General features: G+C 38.9%; 4 protein-coding genes across 6 annotated transcripts in view; all 4 read right to left on the bottom strand.

The window, feature by feature from the left end:
- Positions 1 to 5: 5 nt before the first annotated feature.
- Positions 6 to 3272, bottom strand: rbm46 (RNA binding motif protein 46). Its single transcript, XM_036557654.1, has 5 exons — positions 3170 to 3272; positions 2459 to 2796; positions 1657 to 1786; positions 608 to 1414; positions 6 to 193 (listed from the first exon to the last, which is right to left on the bottom strand). Exons 1-5 carry the CDS (start codon positions 3270 to 3272, stop codon positions 6 to 8), a joined length of 1566 nt encoding a protein of 521 aa, XP_036413547.1.
- A 4664-nt stretch (positions 3273 to 7936) lies between these two features.
- On the bottom strand, positions 7937 to 10432 carry lratb.2 (lecithin retinol acyltransferase b, tandem duplicate 2). The gene is made up of 2 exons (XM_036557622.1): positions 9908 to 10432; positions 7937 to 8304 (listed from the first exon to the last, which is right to left on the bottom strand). Exons 1-2 carry the CDS (start codon positions 10415 to 10417, stop codon positions 8149 to 8151), a joined length of 666 nt encoding a protein of 221 aa, XP_036413515.1. The 5' UTR covers positions 10418 to 10432; the 3' UTR covers positions 7937 to 8148.
- Positions 10433 to 10974: 542 nt separating this feature from the next.
- LOC118798188 (lecithin retinol acyltransferase-like) lies at positions 10975 to 17114 on the bottom strand. The gene is made up of 2 exons (XM_036557557.1): positions 13342 to 17114; positions 10975 to 11456 (listed from the first exon to the last, which is right to left on the bottom strand). Exons 1-2 carry the CDS (start codon positions 13897 to 13899, stop codon positions 11304 to 11306), a joined length of 711 nt encoding a protein of 236 aa, XP_036413450.1. The 5' UTR covers positions 13900 to 17114; the 3' UTR covers positions 10975 to 11303.
- Positions 17115 to 17277: 163 nt separating this feature from the next.
- The window catches only part of LOC118798187, a 29337-nt gene continuing 21707 nt past the window's right edge, over positions 17278 to 24907 (bottom strand). For all 3 annotated transcript variants that reach the window (XM_036557554.1, XM_036557555.1, XM_036557556.1), the window contains 4 exons: positions 23400 to 23483; positions 21494 to 21617; positions 18935 to 19025; positions 17278 to 17938 (listed from right to left, as the gene is read on the bottom strand). In XM_036557554.1, coding sequence (XP_036413447.1) covers positions 17864 to 17938; positions 18935 to 19025; positions 21494 to 21617; positions 23400 to 23483 — 374 coding nt within the window. In that variant the 3' untranslated portion in view covers positions 17278 to 17863. The remainder of the gene's footprint in view (positions 17939 to 18934; positions 19026 to 21493; positions 21618 to 23399; positions 23484 to 24907) is intronic.

Raw genomic sequence — 24907 nt, 5'->3', positions numbered from 1 at the left:
CTTTATCAGAAGAAGGATGACTGGCTAGGAATGTAGAGCCTCTGTCCACCGGCACCAGGAATGGGTAGGGGAGGTGAGATGGGCGCCATGGAGTATCCTGGATATGGCAGAGATCGACACGGAAATGACAGCAAACCAGGTGACGCAGGGGGAGTAAAACTCCCAGGGGAACCGGGAACCTGGAATGATGAATCTGTAGATTACAGAGCCACACACACACACACATTAATACGCATTAATGCTTTTACCACAATCATGGCAAAGGGCAAAGTAATACAATCAACATTATGAAATATTCTAATCTATAAACTACAACTGACTACATACAGAAATTGTGTTCTAGATTCCATTCAAAAGAAATCATACTGACATAAAAGACCACATTATATTACAATATTATATGGTTATAGCTGCTGAGAAGTTTAAGTCTGCATGATTATAATTGCTGAAGCTTGTAGCATGACTTGACGTGTGATTTTCTCACATGCAGTAACTCAATAATTGCTAGTGAGTTTTTACACTGCCATATAATAACTGCACACAGTGGCTAAAAATGATGGCAGACCTATTTCTGAATCTGAAGAGACAGACAGACAAAAAGACTAACCAAGGTTCCAAAGTGCGTTCTGAGCAGCAAGTTCCTTGGCATCCTCCAAAATGGAACAAACTTTATCAGGCATGTAGCTGCTTCTGGTGCTGCTGATTACGACTTTATAGATGAGCAGTGTTTTTCCTTCGTGCCCTGCTGTGGAGTAAAGGTAATACTCTGGCAGTGACCATCCATTCTTGTGGCAGTAATATTCCAGCAATGATACAGCAGAGCTCAGCTGGATGGGTTTGAGAGTCTGCAGACTAACTGGTACCAGAGTAGATCCTGGCAGGAACGGATACACACAGCGTTCTAAGTCCACAGCATAAGGATTGCCCCAGCGAGGTGGTAAGCTAAGGGGACGAGCGTATAACCCTTCACTCATAATCCCTGTACCCAAGCTGATCCCAGAGTCATCTTTGCTCTGTAAAAGAAAGTTGGAGTCACCATACAGCCCTCCTACCGCCATTCCATTATGGCTGGCCCGTGTTCCAAATCTTCGACTCCCGTCTTTGCTGACTGGCTTAGCGAGAGTAACTTCAATGGGCGAGCCATCAATAAGTTTGCCATTCATGGACTGTTGTGCAGCAAGTGCATCTTCACGGTTGTGGAAGTGGATAAAGGCATAGTCTGTCAACTTCTTAACGCGCTCCACAGAGCCAGGCTTTAGACGAGAGAATTCAGACCGAAGCGTCTCCTCTGTGGTGTGCAACATAAGATTGCGCACATACAGAACCCGTACACGCTGCATTGTCTCCTCGTCTACATCCTTCTCTGGTTCAGCCCAGTCAACCTGAATAGTGTGCCCCCACAACTGGAACGTTCCTGATAAAATAAACAATAATTACAAAATCTAATGTTGCCAACCTAAAAAAGTCCAAGTCACAGATATTCAGTTCAGTCTTTCCAGTAATACAACGTATATAGTCTGTGCCAAAAGTGCTTTCAGCAATTAACAGGCTAACCTAATAAGCGAAATCAGATAGTCTTTCCTGAATAATATCTGCAATGTAAGACCAAGCCGAGTACACAACATAACTATTTTTAATCCTCTGACTTCTAAATACCTGGTATGAGTTTTCTGCGGGCCATGGCAGCAGCTTTGTGCGATTCATACTCCACAAACGCAAAACCGCGATTCTTACTTTTGTCTGTGGCACTGGGGTACACAATAACATCCACCACCCCATCAGTCACCTAATTTTGACATTGAAGGAAAAAGTTAGGAATTAAATGGCACAAAAAGCTGGGAAAAAAAACTGTAAAAGGAACAGTTGTCAAAAAGAAATCCCCCAAAACAGTTTCAGTTTGATGAATATCATTTAGCAGTTTTTACATACGAATGTGAAGTCTGTGAAAACACACAAATCACTCAATAACAGCTTTAAGTTTTAATTGCAATACACTTGGGTGCAAGTTCTTTAAACCCAGCATTTACTAACAGGATACACAGATGACAGTTTCTTTTCAATCTAAACGTCGCCTCAATTTAAAAATATGTATATTTTAAGGTGTAAAAACTATTTTCCTATTTTTTTTCTCAAAAACTGTTGTTTCACAGAGGTCATTTTACTGAACCCATTATATCAATTATAAGCAATTTGTCTTGCATCCAAGCTAGCCCATTAGTTTTCTACTTAGTGTTTTTATGTCAAATTCAATGCTTTTTAATACCTTTTTTTAAGACCTCATCAAAGGAAAAGTAATACAATTTCTACCATAAAACAACCCAAAATATGGCATGTCTTAATATCTATTTTATTCAGTCAGATTGGCTGAAAAGCAACCATGTCACTCAATTTCCTCAAGATGGTATCTGCATATATTTAATAAATATAGTTAATGCTCTCTCTTAATTAAAACACTTACCTTCATCATCTCCTCTTGTATCTCCTCTTTCTTCTTGTCTTTTGGGATGGAGCCAATAAAGAGCCGACAGTTGTCTAGACTCACACATACTCCTATAAACTTCCCTGGACGAATCTCATAGTTGTCAAGAAGATGGATGGCTCGCTGCGCAGCTTCTCGGGTGGTATACATGACAAAGGCATAGCCACGATTTTCCCCACTGAACTCCATCATCAAACGGAACTCATAGATGCGGCCTGCGCGTTCAAACACAGGCACCAGCTCATCCTCATACATGTCCCGCGGAATTTTCCCCACAAACACCTCACAGCCTCTTGGCGGGGGGGGGCCTTCCCAGCCTAGAACAAAGATGTATAATCTTTGTTTATCTGAAACATTTACGATCTTAGATGAGATTTATCCTACTGTGTTTCGGATATAGTTTGGTCATATTTACCATTTCTCATTTATATAACATACAAAAATCATTTGGAATGAGTGAAATCGTTAAATATATAACATTGCTAACTCATTAACCACCAGAAATTAAAATATTTTTACTTTTGTAGGATAAAGTGCTGTTACTCACTACAACAAAACATACTTTATAATCTCTTTTCGCCTATAGTAACCACATGTGCAAGTCCAACAATGCACTGCATGTTCTTTAATGCAAAGAGAGATTTTTTTTATGTTTTTGGGTTACTACAATCCGTAGGACTTTTCCCTTACCCGGTGGTGGGCCACCAAATTTTCTTTGTCCATTTTCCTGAACCATACTGTATCCTGTCTTCTCCATTAGGGCCAAGAGAGCAGCTTCATTTGGGCTTTCCATCTTACCGTCCTGGCAATTCCGACTGTGTTCTTCCATTACCACCTTAGAAAACACAAAACAAATACTTCTAATCTCACATCCTCAAACACGTGAAACGGCTGAAGTATAATGTTGTGACAGCAAATCTGATTTTCCACTGTAAAACCATACAGTTTATTTCCTGTAGTGCTAGTCTCAACAGTGGACAATTCTTTTATCATTGTTTATTATGTTTCTTAAAGCTGTGGTTTTCAATTCCAGTCCTGCAGGCCCACGGACCTGCAAAGTTGTTAACTATCTGCTGCCCAACAGAACTGATCCAGCTCATTAAGTAATTATCAAGCTCTTCACAAGCTGTATCAGGTTTCCTGAGGGCAGAGAATACCTGATACTGTGCAGAGCAGTGGGTCCCCAGGACTGGAGTTAAAATCCAGGGAAATAAGTTATTTCTGCTGAAAGTTTTTTTTTTTCTTTAAATTATTTTACCTTGATTGGAGTTTAATATTTTTCTCAGTGTTTTATGACAACTTGTTAGAAAACAACTTGTTTTAAGGACCAGCGAGAAACACAATCCTAGAGAGCAAACGCTTCTATAAACCAAATAACAGCTTTAAACTACATACACCGACCAGCCACTTATTAAAACCACCTCCTTGTTTCTACTTATTTGTTGCTATCAGCTCAGGGTGGTGGATCATTCTGCAGTGACACTGACGTGGTGGTGGTTAGTGTGTGTTGTGCTGGTACAAGTGGATCAGACACAGCAGTGCTGCTGGAGTTCTTGAACACTGTGTCCACTCATTGTCCACTCTATTTGACATTCCTACCTTGTTGGTCCACCTTGTAGATGTAAAGTCAGAGATGAAAGCCCATCTGTTGTTGTACAGTTTGTGTTGATCATCCTGTAGTCCTTCATCTGTGGTCACAGGACACCATTGGCTGCATATTTTTGGTTGGTGGACTATACTCAGTCTAGCAGTGACACTGAGGTCCTGAGTGACACTGATCCACTTGTACCAGCACAACACACAAACACGACACCACTTAAAAGTCACAGCAGTCCCCAGAACAATCCACCACATAAATAATCATCTGTGGTGGGCCAATGGGGTCCTGACCACCAAAGAAAGGGTGAAAGGGGGCTAACATAGTATACAGATAAACAGCGGGAGCACATGTAAGTGTAGAACCACAAACGGCACCTATATGGTTAATAGAGTTGATGAAATGGACAATGGGTGTATAAACAAGAAAGTGGTTTTAATGAAGTGGCCTGTAGGTATTTATACTGTGACGCAAAGAGTTTCCTGCATAAAAAGCTGAATATGCCTGCATTGCTGATTTCAACTATACAAACAATATGCATTTTAACAAAAATGCATTTCTTATTACATCCATTAAGTACATTCCTCTAACACCAGCCCTGTGAACAGAAGCTGGTGTTTACAAAACAACTATGAGGTGACTCTCATTAAGTACCCAATACTTGAACTAAAGTTAGCTAATTGTTAATTGTTAGGCGTGCAGAAACGTTCAGGTAGTAAGGTGGCCTCATCGACAGGTCATTATTCCTGATATTATATTTATGGATTTATCTTTAACTATGCTTATGACAAACATTTTTATTTTATGTGCTACATTATAGTACCACTACCTGAAGTGAAATCTACATGCAGAGGAACTAGCTAAATATGTTAACCTTACCTAGCTAACCTACTTCTGCTTCACATCATGAACAACATGTAAAGTTACAGCTAGCAAAGTAACAACAGACCAGCGGGAACGTGGGCTAGCTAACTAGAGCTAACTTTAAACATCAGTTGAAAACTTTGTGATAACACAGTAATCAGCTAATAAGGTTACTAGTACATAAACACATAAAGCTAACGTTACATGATGCTTGGCTTTCAATTCCGTACGAGGTCAGCGTATAACGTTATCTCAGTTGGGCTATGCAATGTCGTTATTGGCAGCTTAGCACCGCTGCATGCTAAACTGAGGTAATTTGCGTTTAGGGAGAATTTGCGTTACGGAGTAGTTCGTTAACTAGCTAGCCTGCCCAACTAACTAATTTAATTCTCTAGCTAGCTAGAAATTAATATACATTAAATTAACTCCAGTGCAGGTTCGCTGGCTCGAGAAAATAATCAGTCGGGCTTTTGCAGCCAAGCACTGCCGCTTGCGAAGCTAAGGCAATATCCGTTAGCAAGAGTAGCTAACTAGCTATAAGTGATGTAGCTAGTGGATTAAACTACCTCCAGCGTGGGTCAGCTGACTCGTCAAGGAACAAAAATTTAAAAACGGTTAAAACTAAAGTTAAATTGCTAATAAAGTGTCAAACATATGACGTCTTGTTACAAACTGAACCAAGAAACCTTCATCTCATGAAGTCTTGATTAACGTTACTCGTTTGGCTAACGTTAGCTTGCTAAGTTGCGTGTAATGTTATGTAAATGTTGCGCTGGTCAACTTCCCAACGATTTTTACTACATACTTATTGTTTAAATAAAGTAGGAAAGCACCAGTTTTCCTGTCTGCGGGGTGGAGGTTAAAACCGCCAACTGAGTCCCAGTAGAGGCCGCTGTAGCAACTTTTGTGGCTTTTGCTGTCGATAAGATCGACCAGTGAAGTACATATGAACCAGTGGTGTGTGTGATGATTTACTCGGCAACAACCAATCTTCTTCATACGGTAAGCCACCACTTTGTGTGTAAACCTGAGCAAGGCCAAATGTGAGAAGATGTCTCTTCATGAGTGCTGATAACCTTATTTCAGCCAAAGACACAGTTAAGTAACTTGGATTTTCCAAAAAAAAAAAAATAAAAAAAATTCTTAGAGCCAGACAACATTCTAACTTACCTGGCAGCCTGAAAAAAACACTAAGCATGTTTCAGCCTCTGGCTTTAGAGAGATTTATCCTTGGCTATATGAGCTATTTTATGCAATGCTAAGGGACGTCTCGTTCTCTATGTCCTTCTCTATCTATTCACCTGCTCATGAAATCAATAAAATATTTCTGGACCTTATAAATTGATTTTTAACAGCAGAGCAGAAGGTGGTTTGGAACTACTAGACTGTATTAATATTATAAATACACTTAGAATTAATTGGATCAGAAGATGTCTCACAAACCCACATTCGGTATTGCTTCTAATTCCCCTTCATGTATTTAGCGAAATTGGAGGCTTATCTTTTCTTATCAAATGTTATTATTTGCCAAATAATCTGCCATTTTTTCTTATCAAGTTACATCAGCGAGCTCTCCCTGGCTGGAAACTGTTCTTTGTCCACAGTGTTTCACCATATAGAACACTTTTATGGAAAGTCTCTAAAATACCTATTAGGAATAAATCTTTGTTCCTTTCCAAATGGTTTCAAAGAAATATTAACAATATTCTTTCGAGATCTGAGACAACTGAAAATGTGCTTTCTTTTGAGCAATTTATGGCTACACATGGCTTCCCTGTCCGCTTTAAAGAATAAAATTCTTTGATTAGAGTAGATCGATTGCTGATGGCCTCACTCACCTTATTAAAAGTCATAAAACAGTGGAACAGTTTTTGGATTCCATAAATATGCTTGATAAAAAATGTGATAATAAGCATATTCAATATTTTCTTCAAGGAAGAAACAGAATTTCTCATAGGGGTGAATTCTACTGTATGTCCTTTATTGAGGAAATAAATTGGAAAAGGGGGCTTTTTGTCTTGCATATGTGTGTGTGGCTCTGAATGTGTATGTTACTTTGTATAAATATTATTAGATTATAATTTTCTTATTTTGTTGTCTTAGCTTGCTGAGATGATTTCATTATATAGCTTTCATGTTTTGTGCTGTGTGATGATATTTTCCTCTGATGTTTGTAGGACTCACTTTGCACTTTTGCACTCACTCTTTTTTTTTCTCTTTTACAGTACATTACCTGTACCATGCCTGAATTATTGGCAGCCTTCTTCTATCTGACTAATCAGATAAACACAAAAATGATTAATTGACCACCGAATTATCTTTTGTTCTGGACATCCCAGTCCACTGACCAAACTCTTGTTCAAGAGAGGAGAGTCTATTAGTGAGGAATAAAGACTGAAGCATCTAGAGAGATTTTGCACAGAGGAATCAGCTTAAATGCTTTTCTGTATGTTCTCCAGTCGCTCGTCTAATATTATGAGAGAAGATGCAGAGCTGTTATCCTCACTGAAGGGTTAGATTTCTTATATATATTTTTAGTGATTATTTTGGTGTACAATCATTTTTTCCATTGAATTTTTCTTGTCTCTTTAAATGGTGCCAATAATTCTGGCACTATATTAAATAATTATAATAAAGATTCAGCAGTTATATGTTAAACTCCACCTCATTTCACCATGCACACAGATACACCCATTTTGAGAGGCGCTTAGAAATCACCGTTCTACAGAGATGGATTTTTATTTGTTCAAACGTTGGCCTTCCAGTGTGTATTTATTCACACACTGGTATGGGTCTCTCAATATTATCCAAATTTGAAATATAAGCAGTTCATAAACAGTGCAGAGAAAGAGAGTGTACATTTATGTTGAGTGAGAGAGACAGAGTCATCAAAACAAACGCTAACAAAAAATTATTTATTTAGCATTGACCACTTGATGTTTAATTATTTTACAATATGAAAATAAATTATTTCACATAATGCATGAATAGTCACATAATGGTAACAAAGTTCAATCAAGAACTTTCCATCATCCTTAACAATCTTTACATTTTATACCCTTTACAATTAAATTGCACCAGCAATAGTGTCATTATCATAGTTATGAATCATAGTCTGTACCTCATTGTAATATGCAGTTAATAATGTTATGCAATAAATTACTTTAATATCACTAAATCTTGCCCTCTCTTGACCTGTAGGAGGGGATCACGATGCCATCCATATGGCGAAGGGGATGACCGCTGTAAGTAAGATGCTGTAGACAGACACACAGCCCAGGTAAACTATAGTGAACAGGCACAGCAGAAGGGTCAGGAACGAGCTTGTCTTGCTGAACACAATCTTCCGGACGATTTTGCAAAACTATAAAAAAAAAAAAAGGAGAAAGAAAGAATGTGCAAGTTCAGGTGAGTGGTTTTGTTTTTACACAGATTAAACACCAGGTGGTGATAGTGTGCTTTCGTGATGGTAGACTTTTTTGAACAGACAACAGACAATTATCTTGTGCAAAGTGCAATGATATTTATTATGTAATTCACTGATTGATAGTGGTTGGAGGGAAAACTGGAGATTAAAGTTTCATTAAAAGTGTAAATCAACTAAGAATCAAACTAAGATAGAAGAACTATGTGAAATCCCAGCACTGCTTGGAGTGAATGTAATGTGTTCATGTATTCATTTCCAGAAAGCTGGTTATGTATTTTACTTTTAGATTTTTGCTATATTTCTGACAACATATGGACAACTAAATGTTATTAGGCTACATGCTATAACGGAAGACTCGATTTGACAGCATTCACATCACAACACCCATATCTTCACAGATGAATATAAAAGCATTCAGTACAATTGTTTTTTTCCTAGTTAATCTAATCAGAAATTGGCTTTTTTTCTATGCAATTAGTGGCTCCACTCTTCTATACGTGTAATTCATTTAAAATAGGCATACTCACAAAGGGGCTTTGTCCAGTCCTTAGTGAGCTTACCTCAGTTTTACAAGGCAAACATGGCCCAGTTATATTTTCATGCTAATTCTTAAGCTCTAATTCTTAAAATACAGACAATAATCCTATACTTACTCTATTTTCTTTAATTATTACTACCAAGTTAAACACCTTCTCCTGTCCTGTTTCTATTTTGTCTTTTATTCCATGGTCCTTGCCCAAGTATTTGTATTCTTTGTGCAAGATTTTTCGCAATAACCAAAGTTGCATGAGTGTTTCATTTCTGTGATTTACATTTTTTGGTTGATAGATTTCCAAATATGTTAGCATTTTTGGCCTGATATTGATCCGCAACAGTTTTCCGATCCTGGTCTTGGAGTACCCATGCACATGAAAGTGTTAATGTTTTCTTTGTTTTAGCACACCCACTTCAACTCAGGAAGGGTGTGTTAATGAGCTCATGAGTTCAATCAGATGTATTTGGAGCAGAGAAAACACTAAAATGTGTAGAGAAGGAGGACACTAGGATTAGGGTCGGGACCCACAGCTCTGAAAAGCCAAAGAAGAGATGGTATGTCTAAGATCACTTTGAATGGGGAGGAGTGTGCTGGGAAAGTCTCATATGTTTCTACAACCAAACTGTAATAGGGCTGCTCCCCAGCAAGATGAGAGAGGAGTCAACAGAGAAGTGAAGTTTCATTAGTTTCTCCTACAATCACTTCATTTTTTTTTACGACACTATCTTAGATTTCTTATACAATATTACAGTGATAGGAATCTACATGGCTTAATACAAGGTGTAAATTATGATTTTCGGTGGTATTTCAGAGCCATTATGCACAAGTTAACTACTGATTAGCAGACTTAGAAGGTTATTTTGAAGTGTCTAGTTATTAGGAGAAATCCAAAAGGACCCCCTGAAAATAAGAATTTGAAGAGGAAAAACATCCCAAAAAAAGAGTGTCTATGGTGTCAAAATGCAAGTCTACAGAGACTGCAGCAGGTTTCACGTGGCATCTTACCTGATAGGTTTGAAAGCTCATGCTAGTGCCATATCTGCAGTACATGACATAATGTTCACAGTTGTACCACAGCAGACTATACTCCACCGAGCCCAGCAACTTCTCTGCTCTCCTGGCCACCTCTTCTCCATCCAGCGGCGGCCGACTACACACCTTGTCCATGTGGTTCACTAGAATCTCCGCTCCGTACGCAAAGTCATCCACACAGTCCACACGGACGCTGGCCTGCTTTGTTATCACTCCGAGAAGCAGCCGGTTGTTGGTCACCATCTTGGCGATGGCACTCTTGTCGGCCGAGATAACCGGCAAGATGTCAGGAATGAGGTGCGCTACACGGTTGTTCCCCAGATAGATCCCAAAATGGGTGAAGAGGGTTCGAGGCACCTCCAGGAGATCCCCCCTTTTAAACACAGAGATGTCATACTTGCCCTGTTTTGGTTTCTTTTTTTCTTCATTTTTGTCTGTGGTCAGGGCAATGAAAAAGCAGCTGAGGAACTGCAGAGGAAACATCCTCCAAGGGTGGATGTAGTAGTTTTCTAGAAGGCTTGGCACTTAACAGTTTTATCCCTCTTGAGACAGGCTGGGGAGGGGCAAGGGGATTATGGTGCTGTGGCCATTTTTTTTACACACTTATCAATAAGAACATCACATGCTCAGTGCAACAGTACATAATTGGTTACTCAATGCCAGTGTGGCCCCACTCTTCTATTGTGCAGGGGTGAAGAAATCATCTAGTAGCAGTAATCAGCTTCTAATTTCAGCCCACTTTGCCCCTGAGGAAAGGTCATTCATAACCAGATGAAGTGCATTATATAAAGTAAAAAATAGGTGGTGCAACTGTGAGAACATAATTCTCTCAAATTCTTTCTTCATTATGCAATTCACTTTTTACCCAACCACACACACCGTTGAAAGTGTTCTGTAAGGGCAATGAAGAAATTCATTAATTACAGGAAACTACAATTTTCCATGTACCATGTGTATTAATTTCTTTCCTGTGCAAGCCAGTAATTTTTGTTAATACGCTGGATAATACAGTAATTTAAACACAGATACTGAAGGAGAGGATTATAAGAACTCAGCAACAAAGGCATTTTTAAGATCTAGTCATTTTTCTCCCGGTTTGTTTGTAGAGTGCTGTAGCAGGTCATGAGAAAAGCAGTTATATGGAGAAACAATTTTTGTACTGCTTGTTTCAACATTTATTAATGTTGACTGAATAAGGTACAAAAAATAAGGGGTTAGCTTTAACATAATACTGTTAAACTGTGCTAAACATATCCAACTATCAAACTGACACAATGATATTTCAATGTCTTCGTGAAAGCAGACAGTTGAATATTAAACAGCACTCAGATCCGGTTTAGCCGGGTATGAGCACAGCAAGAAAAGTCTCTTATCCAGCCATCCACAAGATGAAGAGGATGAGGAGGGTTGGAAGTGCTGTGGAGGGTGATAATCCCATGAAAAGCATGCAACACACTCCGAGGACTGTTGCCACAAGCACGCTCCTCTGATCCCGGATGATGGATTTCAGGCACTCGCAGAACTGTTGAGGGGAAACAGGGGAACAAAGTTAGTCATGTTGCACTTATTTCCTGAATCCATGAGACTTGGCGGCAATGGTGTGCTGGACCTAAACCTGCCCCTCTACACTCAAAGAAGCTGTTGTTCAGCCCTGCACTCCAAAATGACCCAGATTTCCTGAGGAACATATTGCCGCTGACTTGAAAATAGGATTTTTCGTTGGAAATGGCTTTTGTGCGTAAACTAATGCGCGAAATACACACACAAAAAAGTGCTTTGACTAAAATGAGTACACTGGTTCCACATCGTGAAACAGATCACAATTATTATTGCGATTATATCAATTATACTCACAATTAGAATTATTGCTACAAGTAGCCCAAGCCAACTGAAACATGTTGATTTTTTATATAGAACTGATGTACACATTTCAAGCAGCTCATCAAATAAATTAAAGGCACTATTTCCATTTTAAGTTTATGTGCCCATTTGAATCAGGTAAATTCAGAGCACATTTCCTCCCAAAGTACATTTTGGTGATGTGTAATTATGTTTAGTCTTGTTTTAGTAGCCTAATCTTTCTTGAAACCTTTGACCTTCAAGAGCCTCATTACTAACCCATCAGGCTAGTCTAAAGGGATTGGAAATGACTATTGTGGATTTCCTGTCATGGTTACACCCTTGGCAAAGTGTTCTTTATAGTACCAAAAAGTTCTTTTGACAGCAGAAGAACCTTTTTTCTTGCTCAATAGATCCCTTTTTAAAAGGTTAAATAACCCTATACAACAGGTTTTCCATCATGGAAACTCTGCCAACAACTGTTTATGGATTTAGATCGTTCTTTGAGTGTTCATGGTTCTAGACACATCGTCTTTACCATGAACCCCTGAAGAAGGGTGCTTAAGTCTCTTTGGTGAGTACCAAGGAGAATTAACTAGTTCACGCTTCAAACGGAAGCATCCAGTAAGGGTTAAAGAGGTCTACATGACTCAACACTCTCACTTCACTGTAAAACATAACACTTGCACTAACTTAATTTCTTTTGGATTACTTTAATCATCTGTTAAATTTACTAATGTAAATATAGTAACACTTATTAATTCTTGTATTATATATCATATTTATTTAGGTAAATCTAGTTATTATCAATTAATTTGGATAAGTCCTACAGACCAAAGAGTCTTTTGCCCAAAAAGCTTCCCAGCACTCTTAGCAGTTTTGTTGGTTTCAGTTAATTAACATTTTTTTTTCATTAGCACTCTCTGCATAATGCCATTTTTGTGTAGTAGCATATTCTCATGGTAAAATGTTAAGTTTGGGTGCATGCTTTTGTTATTCTCACCATTCTGGTGTTTTGTATTCAGGTTTACCAGATCAGCCTGTAAACTGGTTTCAGTTGGTGAATACCAGTGTTCGAGCACTTTCTGAACAGAATGGTGAAGATGCTTGAAACCATTTGAGTCCTCAGAAATCGATCACTCTTGCTTTCTCCATTACTTCATTACTATATGAAGAAATGGATAAGACAACATGCATCTGTTGAACATACAGCCATTTGGTAGTTACTGTATGAACTAGTCCATTTAAAATGATGGAGTTGATACCATTGCATTACACACCGATGAGTATATGCAGTGAGAGGATAACCTAACTAAGCTTTGCGAAATCCAGAGTAAACAACTAGAAAATGTGGAGTACCGCCAGCTCAACTGAAACTCTTGAATGGCTGGGCTGTCTAACTTAATCTTACATGCTGAAAAAGTGTGGATCATTCAGAATAATAAGTACCTATAACTAAAACATAGTTATTTCAGCTCAAACCTGTTAAGTCACTTAACTGTTTCGAGGCAGTAAGTCTGCATGATTCATTTAAATTTACACTGTGGACAAAAAGCAGACTGAACTACCTTGTCGGTCTGCAGGCTGACCCCGGTGCCGTAGCGGCAGTAGGTGACGAAGTGCTCGCAGTTGTTCCACAGCAGACTGTACGGGATCCTGCCTATGAGCTTCTCGGCCCGGAGCGCCACCTCCTCGTTGGCCAGCGGTCGCGTCCTGAGTGCGTCGTCCATGGTGTTGAGGAGCACCGGCGAGCCGTACGCGAAGTCCTCCAGCGTGTCCACGCGGATGGTTGCGCACTTGTAGAGCACGCCGAGCAGCAGCCGGTTGTTGCTCACCACCCTCCCGATGCGGTGCTCATCGCTCGTCAGCGCCGGCAGGATGTCGGGAATCAGGTGGGCCACCTTGCCGTCGCCCAGATAGATGCCGAAGTGGATGAAGAGGGTGCGAGGCACCTCCAGGAGGTCGCCGCGCCGGAGCCGCTGCTGCTGAAGGCGCCTTTCCCTCTCCACCTCCGCCGCATTCTCCACCTTCCTGTCCTTCTCCTCGCTGGAGAGCAGCACGCTGAAAATGTCGAAATGGGCGAGGAGGAAGGCTTTCTCCAGCAACAGCGCCAGCGAGTCCAGCATCGTGCCGAAGGGGGACGGAGGGTCGGCGAGTTTTCGCGTTAGCCAGCCAGTGCCTGCACTTCTGCTCGCCGCGTGACGTCAGAACACACACATACTCACACACGATGAAAAAAGAGACAAGACAGCCAGCCATGACCACTGATGATGTTTTGGAAAGTCTTGCTAAGTGGGGAAAAAACAGAGATGTGATCTACCTCATGAAAGTACCCTCAGAAAAGTTGCTGTGGAAGTCTGGATGACTTACAACACTGTCCAAACTTTGTGACTCAATTTGAGGCAATTTAAGTTAAAGTCTAAACACAAAATAAAGTCTAACAAAATAATGAGCTGGCTAATTTACAATACCTTCTCCAAATTACAATGCAGCCACCAAAGCCCAGCTAAAAGTCTGTTTTAAGACTACAACAGAAAAGTAGGCCAACAACAACGGAAATCTGGCTGATTTAGGATACTCTGTACAAACTACAATACTGCCTCCAAACCGAAGTACATTTAAAGTCATAAGTCTCATGTTTGAAGACATCAGCTCAGACACCATGTGGAAGTCTGGCTGACATACCATACACTACCTCCAAAATACAATACTGCCTCCAAAGACTGAAGATTTAGAAGCAGTATTTTAGTTTCAAGTCTTGTCTTTGAAGACAAGTCAGCAGAGAAACAGCCTACACCAGATAAGAAGCCAAACATCATGTGGAAGTCTGGTTAACATATAATACATTTCCTCAAAACTACAATACTGCCTCCAAAGCAAATAACATTTAAAGTCAAAAATCTTATGTTTTAAGACAAATCAGCTCAGAAACAGTGTACCTCAAAAAAGTAGCTCAACACACCATGTGGAAGTCTGGTTGACACAGAAACCAAAGTATTTTGAAGAAGTATTTTAGTTTAAAGTCATGTGTCTGAAGATGTCAGACAGAAAGCCCAAACAGATTTTGTGAGGAAGAATTTTAAGTCTCTTCTCTGAAGATGTCACCAAAGAAACAGCCTACATCAGATAAGTAGCTAAACATCATGTGCAAGTCAGGTTTAACATATGTTACCTCAAAACTACAATACTGCCTCTAATCCAAACCCATAATTTCAGTTTAAAGTCAGCTAAGAAGCAAAATCAGAAAAGTAGCTAAACATCAGGGGAAGTCTGGCTGATTTACCATACAGTAACCAAACTACAATGAAGCCTTCATACCAAACCCTACCTCAAAAAAGTAGCTAAACATTACGTTAAAGTTTGGTTCCTACACAATACACTCAGTCAACCTACAATATACACCAAAGTCATAATTTGTTAATTAATTCAAAGTCATATCCGAAGTCAAAAGCAAATTCTACATCATAACAGTATTTAAACATCATTTAAAAGTCAGGTTGATTTACTAAACGTGGAAATCTGACTTACATTACTGCCTCCATACTATATTGTAAAAGTGTCTGTAGACAAGTCAGCTTGGAAACAAAGAATGAGAATTGTATCATAAATTCAGCATTAAACTTGCCTACAGGTTGGCTTCAGTAAATGGGCTGGAATAAGAGCACTTAGACATCTTTAAGTTTCACCTGAAACTCTGGGTGTCCTCTAGTGATGTGTACAAAAAACAAAGTAAATCTGTGTCAGACTAAGTAAAATTTTATGAATGTGATTTTTGAAATTATTTCTTTTGCGACTGTGTGAATAAAGGAATCTACTTTGTATTCAGTTCTGTTTTAGTCATTCACATTGAGATCCAGGATGTAAGGTCCACTGGAGTATTTTTTTTACCTGATAGTTTACGAATTTAAGGCAGCATTTTAACTGCAGTAACAAGGCATTTACTTGAGGATATTCTACTCATCTCTGGTCCGCCTGAGCTAGTTTGCCGTACTTTGCTTCCATTGTAAGAGAGTTAGTTCTCCATATGGTTCTAATTATCCTCCATCCCTTCCAGTGGAAAGACGGCTTCTAAAGAACAAGTATGAAAGAACATAGAAAAATGTGGTCAGAACTAAACTGCAACTAAAAATGTAATCTTGCAACATAAACATACGGAGGGCATTTAAGTAAGTAAGTAACTGCCTATTGCAGTAGAAGCCTGAAGCTTGTTGTTAAGCTTGTTGTCAGTTGTTAAGTTCTCCTTTTGTTTATATTCTGCCAAAATCTAAATAAAATAAAGTGTAAAATAAGAATATTTCTTCTAAGTTGTAAATTAGAAATGTTAAGAAAAACGCAGACTTCTCTCCAATGCTTTTCTCACGCACGCGTGTGCATGGGCACTCTCCCCACCCCCGTGCCTCTTTGGACTGGTGGAAGAGTGAAGATTGACAAGATGAGAAATCAGTTCGTCTTGGTAGCAACAAAGGGCTCCCATTGAGGAGTAAATGCTGAATATTTAGTGGGGATTACTCTGGACCCTTGGGGTTGAGCACCATGCAGGGTTCTAAAAAGACAGTGGGTGATAAATGACAAGATATTTGTCTTCGCTGCTTTTCGTCTGTCAGGATCCCAGTGTTTGCATGGGTCAGCTGAACAAGGCTGTGTGATAAATGTGTGAATTTTGAAGGGTGAATCCACTCTGCATCAGTGTGTATGTGGTGTGCTTACTCGCGATGCATTGAAATGAGGCCAAGGCGCTCTCCACATAATGACAAAATGCTGAGTCTGTCTGTGGGCAATTGATAAATGAGTTATTCACATTTCTTTCATGAAACCAATACAACAATTAGGTTGACTTCAGCGCACACAGCCACACACACACACACAGACACACCCCCACCCTCCTGCTCCTTCACTTCCTGTGTCAACAGGAGCCGTAAGTAACAAGAGTAGGTAGCGACTCCAGTCTTCAAAGGTTTATGGCTCCAGTGTCACCTCTGGAGCATGTGGACAACTTAAGAGAACTCAGCAGAGCTGCAAAAGCAATTCTGTCAATAGGCTTTCTACTATTCTCAAAAGCCTGTTAACAACCACTGCCAAAGCGGTGACAACACCTCTCAAAACATGAAACAGCCAATCAAACAAACCATCCTAAATACAGCATTTGCTTCATCATATTGGCGGTTTAAGCTTCTGATTTAAAACAACCTTTAGCCATGACCATCACAGTGGTCCAATTTCACTAGCTGTAAGTACAAGTCATTTCCTTACAACTCAGTAGTGGGTGAATATGTCTGAAAATAAACACAGTGCAGGGGTGTTCAGCTCCAGTCCTGGTGAACCATGCCCTTAACCATTTCTTGCTTTAACATACCTGATTTAACCTGATTCATAAAGAGAGAATCAGGTGTTTGAAAAAGATCAAACTGTGTGTGAAATAGCAGGTCTCTAGAACTGGAGCTGAAAATGATTTTGACACAAGTTCTTATAACCTCAGTATATCAATATCCATATATTCACAGTAATTATAATAATAAAACATTTTATTTTTCAATGTACATTTTAATTAGTTCACAATTTTCTTTAAAAAGGAAAATACCTGTATAATAGCTCATCAAGGCACAAACTTAAAGCATGTTGAATTATTATAATTGTTTTAACTTCTACAATTAATGGGGCATAAGGCTGGGTCTCAAAATACTTTTATGGTACTGACTGGAATGCTCCAATACTACCAAGTATCAATAAATGCAATGCAAAAAATGCCATTTAATACAAAATTTCAATACAAAAGTAGCCAATAAGTGCAGATAAGCATGCTTGTTCCAAAATCTAGACTGCTGATTGCTTGTCTAAACTACATGCTGTAAATCTCTTGAATTATATTAATTACATATAGCCACAATTAGTGCTTGAGTCAGTATTTATCATGTTCACTGTATACTCTTAATACATGCACATTAGCTCAAGATACTGATTAGCTTATCGACTCAAGTTCACTAAACAGTCAGACAATGCCTTGCACGAAGAGTGAGTCACTCACAGAATGCCTGTCCTTTTTGTCTGAATGTTTATTGTATTTATTACATTTCCTCACAGCACCCTCTTTCCTCAGTCTACCAATGACGTGAGATCAGGCAGGCCAGTCAATCTGTAGTCCAGCAACATCTGTCCATAAGCTTTTCCCTGACAGGAAGAGAAATATAACATTGTTTCAAAAGAAATAAGCAGTGCACTCTGAAGTCACGTTAATTACCCACAGTCCTCCATGTGTATGCTGTTTTCATTTTAGAGTTACATGAAATGTGTCCCTGTATCATTTTAGATACACAGTGCTCCAAAACAACTTCATTTTCATGATGAAGCAAGAAATAACTATAGAACCAAATCTGAAGTAATTATTCATTTTAAATTAGAGTGTGGCTAGTCTTGACAGGCCATACATAATCTCGCAACAAAAAATCCAGAAACTATGAGAAATTTTTGGCTAAATGTGAGGTGTGGGACATAGACTTTGACAAGGACCAAACATCATGAAGCCAGAGTTCAAGCTAAGGGACACTGTCCAAACAACAGACAACAAAAGCCTGTCAGTATCCCATGAACATGCAAGGAAAAAAAAAGTTATGTTAGCTAATGACAGCGTCTCGCTAGCTAGCTTGTTTTGCTCGTGTTATCAATTGTACTCAGGACTTGAAAAGACTAGAGGACTGGAGGAATTTCGAGGTGGGGTTTAGAGGGGCATATGCTTGTTAGCATTAGATTTCACCAAATGTTTAACAAGCTGTCCCCAGATGTGTATTCTCATTACGAGATCATGTCTGGCCCAGCGAGACTAGAGTCTGGCCAGCTATCTGCTTTCTGTGTCATAAAAATGGGCCCTTTAAAAGCTGTTTGAATGTTTGTGTTTTTATATTTATTTTGCATGTTTTTGCATTAAAATGTTGCAAGGACAGTTACATTACCCAAAATATATGCTAAAATGTGTCTATATATCAAATTGATTGATTAAATTACCCATTCTATCAACTGTACCAAAAACCCATTTCTTACATGCCTGAAATTGTTGGTTTTATAGTGTTTGTCTTTTTCCACAGTTGGAATAAATGTGTTCTTTTTTTAGCTGTTCTTTAACAGACCTGTGAGTATGTCTGCTAATGGCTGTGTTTGTGTGTGCAGTACCTGAGGGTCACTCCTTAGAGAAGCCACCCCTCCCCCTCCAAGAGAGTTGTGTAGCACGAAGTTCAAACCACAAATACCAGGCAGCTCATACCTATGAGCAAATCACACATACTTCAGAAAGGTACTTTACAGTATTACAGTCACCAGTCTCTCTCTTGCTTGTCCACTCACTTGCATGGAGAAATGCAAACATGCACACAAAGGTGCGTGCATGCACACACACGCAGTTTGTGGAGAGCAGATGTGTAAAAACCCAGCATGAGGCAGCCCTTACAAAGCATTTAATCACAGTTCCAGCACCACCTTCACTGCCCATAAAACATGCAGACACAGACATTCTTTCAGATGTACATTCATGCACAAAAAGACTGCTTTTTTTGCAGTTTTCACTATTGTTATTAACATTGTATATTGTATTGTATTTAGGCAATTAGGCAACATTGTATGTGTGTATATATGTATATATGTGTATATATACATATATAAAAATACACACACACACACATATATATATATATATATATATATATATACACACACACTGTTACTTGTTTCTACACTCATAGGTGCACTTTGTAGTTCTACAATTACAGACTGTAGTCCATCTGTTTCTCTGCATACTTTGTTAGCCCCCTTTTACCCTGTTCTTCAGTGGTTAGGACCCCCATGGACCCTCACAGAGCAGGTACTATTTGGGTGGTGGATCATTCTCAGCACTGCAGTAACACTGACGTGGTGGTGGTGTGTTAGTGTGTGTTGTGCTGGTACGAGTGGATCAGACACAGCAGTGCTGCTGGAGTTTTTAAACACTGTCCACTCACTGTCCACTCTATTAGACACTCCTACCTTGTCAGTCCACCTTGTAGATGTAAAGTCAGAGACGATAGCTCATCTGCTGCTGCACAGTTTGTGTTAGTCATCCTCTAGTCCTTGATTGCTGGACTATTCTCAGTCCAGCAACGACACTGAGGTGTTTAAAAACTCCAGCAGCACTGCTGTGTCTGATCCACTCAGACCAGCGCAACACACACTAACACATCACCACCACGTCAGTGTTACTGCAGTGCTGAGAATGATCCACCACCCAAATAGTACCTGCTCTGTGAGGGTCCATGGGGGTCCTGACCACTGAAGAGCAGGGTAAAAGGGGGCTAACAAAGTATGCAGAGAAACAGATGGACTACAGTCTGTAACTGTAGAACTACAAAGTGCACCTATATAGTAAGTGGAGCTGATAAGGTGGTCATAATGTTATGCCTGATTGGTGTATATATATATATATATATATATATATATATATATACACACACACCCATGTGCCAAAACATTTTGACCACTCACAGATGAAGTGAATGACTGTTACCTTGTAACATGTCAAGTTCTGGTATATTTCAGACAGTCTGTTCTCGTAGTCTATGTGTTGAATGCAGAAGAAATGGGCAGGCGTGAAGACCTGAGCGACTCTGACAAGGGCCAAACTGTTATGGTCAAATGACTAGGTCAAAGCATCTCCAAAATGACAAGGTGTTTGTGGTGTGCTTCCGGTCAATAATGTGTCACAATGCACAGTGCATCATGCCCTGTGCATGGGGCTGCGTAGCCACTGAGCAGTCAACGTGCCCATGTTGACCCCTGTCGACTGTCAAAAGCTCCTAAAATGGGCATGCGAGCATCGTAAACTGGACCTTGGAGCAATGGAAAAAGGTCACCTGGTCCAATGCATCCCATTGTTGTTTACATCACATGGACTGGCTGAGTACATGTGCACGGTTTACCTGAAGAAGTGACAGCACGAGGATGCACTGTGAAAAGACGACAAGCTTGTTGAGGGATTGTGAAGCTCTGGTCAGTGTTCTGCTGTGAAACCCTCGGTCCAGGCATTCATGTGGACGTCAGTTTGACACATGCCACCTACCTAGACACTGTTGCAGACCAGGTACACTCTTTCATGCCAGTGGTATTCCCTGATGGCAATGGCCTCTTTCAGCTAGATAAGAATATGCCCTGACACACTGCAGATCTTGTTTGGGAATGGTTTGAGAAACATGACAAAGAGTGCATGGTGTTGCCCTGGACTCCAAATTCTCCAAATCTCAATCCAGTTGAGCGTCTGCGGGATGTACTGGAGAAACAAGTCCAATCTGTGACAGCTCCACTTTGCAACTTACAGGATCTGCTGCTAAGGTGCCAGATACCACAGGGCACCTTCAGAGGTCTTGTCTTGGTGGGCCTTTGGTGGCACACGGAGGACCAACTGCATATTGGGTCATTATGTTTTGGCTCATTGGTGTATGTGTACATGTGTGTACATGTATAGACACACAATATCAAACAATGCATTTCAACTGTAGTAAATATTGTATATATACACACCATTATTTAAAAAAAAAAAGATTTCTAATATGGTCATTTAAAAAATTTTCTGCTTCTTAATCTGATAAAGAAATTGTACACATGTCTAAGGAAAGCTCAAATATTCACATAAGCACAGCAGTGGTGCTCTTGTATCCATATACAATGGCTGTCAGTAAGCTAAATGCAGCTTTCCACAACGCTTACCGTGTCACAGAGGGCAACCCCGTTTCATCCTTTTTAATCAGATGCTGAAAGTATTTCTCCACGACATCAGCAGTCAAAAATCTCTTCAGGTAGGGAAAATAAAGTGGATGTCTTGCAATGACCCCTGAAATGAATTGCAATATTAAATACAATATTTATATACAATATTTCGCACAAGCGAAAGCATACATCTTTTGTATGGAAGCATATTCAGACTTTCTTCAAATTCAAATGCAAAATGGAAAATGCTAATTAAATAGTCTATTTACAATTGCATTTCCCATGTGAGGGTGAATCTTTGTGCAAATGTGTATTTGCATTAGCATTTCTGGTAATTTGGCTGTAAAATGTAATACAGAAAAGCAAAGTCCTTTTAAAACTATAATACTAAAATAACAATCAACCATTTGCAACTGCATTTCCTTATTGTCACAGTCCAGCTCTGCCAAAATGAAAATGTATTTGCATCATTATTAGCAATTGCATTTTCACTGTCAATGACACACTCTTGTCAATCTAACGCTGTGGGTGTGACATGTTTTAAGAGGAAGTGAGTGTGACATGTTTTAAGAGGAAGTGATGGAGCAAGCGTTATAGTAATCTTAACAATAAGACAAAAAAAACTGGGCCCAGTTTGTGCCAAACCAACCTCTGAATATTTGTAATGGGTGTGTTAAAGCAGAGAAAGCACTAAAAAGTGAAGGGCATTGTTAATGCAGGTTTCCTCCAACAGTCCTGCGAGCCTCTGCCCAAAGCCAGTCACAATGTCACCAACATTGGAGCTTGTGCCAGCCACAAGCTCTTCTAGTTGGTCAAGAATCGCACAAGACAACAAGATCTCAATCACTTTCAACAGTGATCACTTGGCCTGGTTGGCAAGTATTTAAATGTCAGCTAAGCTTGCTGTTGCTATCTCCATATTGTAAAAAAGGTGTCTAGCTATTTGCCAGTACCACCAAAGTTTAGACTTTTTTCGTAACTTTCAGACTTTTTTTTAAAACACACCCACGCAAGTCCCTCCTAACGTCCCATTCACAGCGTTTGACTGACAAGAGTGCCTTGTAGACAGTGAGAATGCAGCTGCAAAGAGGGTTGCAAACACATTTTGGCAGAGCTGGAACGCAGCAATGATGAAAAATGCAGTTGCAAATGGGCCATTGTTATTCCGTTTTCAATAGATCAGATAATAAAATGTCAAAAGGATTTTGCTTTTCTTATTTAACTTTCCAGTTATTATACACAGAAATGCAAATGCAGGTACATGTTTTGCATTTGAATGTTTGAAATTGAGTTATGTCTTAAATGATGTACACTCACACACGAAATACAGTTGTAAAAACAATTTAATTAGCAATTTCAAATTGGAATATGCTGCCATATTGTTGGCATAACTTTAGATTACTAAAAACGTAAACTTTTAATACTCTTTTTTCTGAAAAACAGTTGTACCTGAGAGTAATTTTTAAGCAGTACCACAAACCTAAACAACATTTAAGCACATATGTAAGAACGTGATATGTACATGGGTCAGCGTTCTACAAATACTGATGATATGCATATGTTCAGAAAAGCATATTGTATTGTGACATAATTTATCATGATAATGATATATACTGTCATATTTTCCAGCCCTAATGTATACATTTTCATATAGTATCACTTACTGTATATGTTTAGGCATACAGGAACTTGCATGTTTGGGTTTCATATAAGACTTTTTCAACAAGAGACATGTAAACAAAGCATGTCCAAACACAGAACTCAGCCCACTTATACAACCCCTGAATGGACAGGGCTCCCATAAATCTCCCATAAATAAGGCTGATAAGTTTATGACTGCAGAAAGTTACAGAGGAGTTTATGAGTAATAAAGTTCGTAATATACAGCCAAAAAGGCACGACTCACCAATATTTGCAGAGTCTCCTTTGTCTCCACTTCGTGTATAAGCCAAATCCTCAAGTCTGCAACTGTGCGGGCCAGTGGGCAGGTCTGAAAAACAAAATAAAAAAAACTTAAAAAATGAAATTTAAATTAGGTGCATGCAGTAAATGCATTAACATGTTAACATGTATTAATGACATACATTAGAAGCAAATGGGAACACTGCTTGAATTATTGATTATTATTCAGTATGCAGAATAATATGGAATCCGGAAAGATTTGGCATACACTACTATTGAAAAGTATGGAATCACTGTTTTCAATAATATAAAACCAATTTATTTCCAGATACATGATTAAAATATTCTAATATGATGCTAACACTCTACAACTTAATTGATTTAAAATAATTGGTAAAAAGCTGTATAAAAATTAAGATATATTAAATGCATCCATGATGATGAACAGAGCTGTTGGTTCCATAATAATAATAATAATAATAATAATAATAATAAAATAATGGAACACAAAGAATTAAGTTTTAACAGAGTTAGTATCCACAATGCCTTATGAGGATTCTTGAGGCCAATAACTTAATAAATTAATGCAAATTGAGAATTAAAGTAAATGATGTATTATTTATCATTTAATAACTTATTATTGTTTTCAACAAGACCCACACTTGCTGACCAAATCATCCAATGTGCTTATATATGGAAATAATCACTTGAATTAAACTTTCAGTAAGGACAATGTTCATGTGGAGGCTTGTGGCCCCCTAGGGGGTACCCTGAGGTTGTGCACCCAGTCATTTCTCTGTTCATGTTTCGGAGCAAAGTGAAACATTTAAAACTGCAAATACTGAAAAAACTGAAAACGAGTAGTCTCAGTGATCACAGACAAAAGGATCAAAATCTTAAAAGTATTAAATTTGGTATGCACTGACAGTTTATGAGCATTGCTGTTGCAATTAGCATTGATTGTGACTGGTCAAACATCCATAACTGATGAAATGTTCCTAAACATTCAATAGTAAGTGCTACATCACATTTTTAATGTGCTTGTTAAAATAAGCAGCACTACTGAACTGAAGAGTTGGGGAGTTGCTATTAGTTAGCATGAAAATTTTCAACCAGATAGCATTTTTATAAACATTATTCCCTTCAAGCTTGACAGTACCTGTTCACTACTCTTACTATTGAGAAGCTGTCCTGTCTGGGGTGATGTTGTAATCATTCTATCGTTCCTTCATCAAGTTAATCTCAATAGCTCAAATTTTTAAGACGTGTCTTAATTTAAAGTACAATAATGTGGAGAAATGTAATTGTATTCAACCAGGAGACTTTGGACCAGGCAAAAAAACTTTAAAAAAGGCTTAAAAAAAAAACACAATAATTCAATATAAACTTGGAAAGGAAATGTCATGCTACAATACTTCCCCCAGGGCTCCACAAGCTTGTGTAAAAGTGTCTGGAATAGGGGGTGAATGAATTTCATTGCTGTCTTGACAACCAAACTAGCAATTCTACAAA

This window comes from Colossoma macropomum, unplaced genomic scaffold, assembly GCF_904425465.1.
Source record: "Colossoma macropomum unplaced genomic scaffold, Colossoma_macropomum, whole genome shotgun sequence".
NCBI lineage: Eukaryota > Metazoa > Chordata > Actinopteri > Characiformes > Serrasalmidae > Colossoma > Colossoma macropomum.
The sequence above is the reverse complement of the archived record's forward strand: the minus strand, read 5'-3'. Positions and strand labels throughout refer to the sequence as shown.

Bases quoted from the DNA above. Each gene is read 5' to 3' on its own strand.
- rbm46 (XM_036557654.1), bottom strand. From the start codon at position 3,272: ATGGAAAGCCCAAATGAAGCTGCTCTCTTGGCCCTAATGGAGAAGACA. The intron at 1,787-2,458 runs GTAAGTGTTTTA...TGTCAAAATTAG, and splicing joins TACAAGAGGAGATGATGAAG to GTGACTGATGGGGTGGTGGA. The intron at 194-607 runs GTTAGTCTTTTT...TGTAATCTACAG, and splicing joins GAACGCACTTTGGAACCTTG to ATTCATCATTCCAGGTTCCC.
- LOC118798188 (XM_036557557.1), bottom strand. From the start codon at position 13,899: ATGCTGGACTCGCTGGCGCTGTTGCTGGAGAAAGCCTTCCTCCTCGCC. The intron at 11,457-13,341 runs GTAGTTCAGTCT...TCCCCTCAACAG, and splicing joins TCAGCCTGCAGACCGACAAG to TTCTGCGAGTGCCTGAAATC.
- lratb.2 (XM_036557622.1), bottom strand. From the start codon at position 10,417: ATGTTTCCTCTGCAGTTCCTCAGCTGCTTTTTCATTGCCCTGACCACA. The intron at 8,305-9,907 runs GTAAGATGCCAC...TTTTTTTTATAG, and splicing joins TGAGCTTTCAAACCTATCAG to TTTTGCAAAATCGTCCGGAA.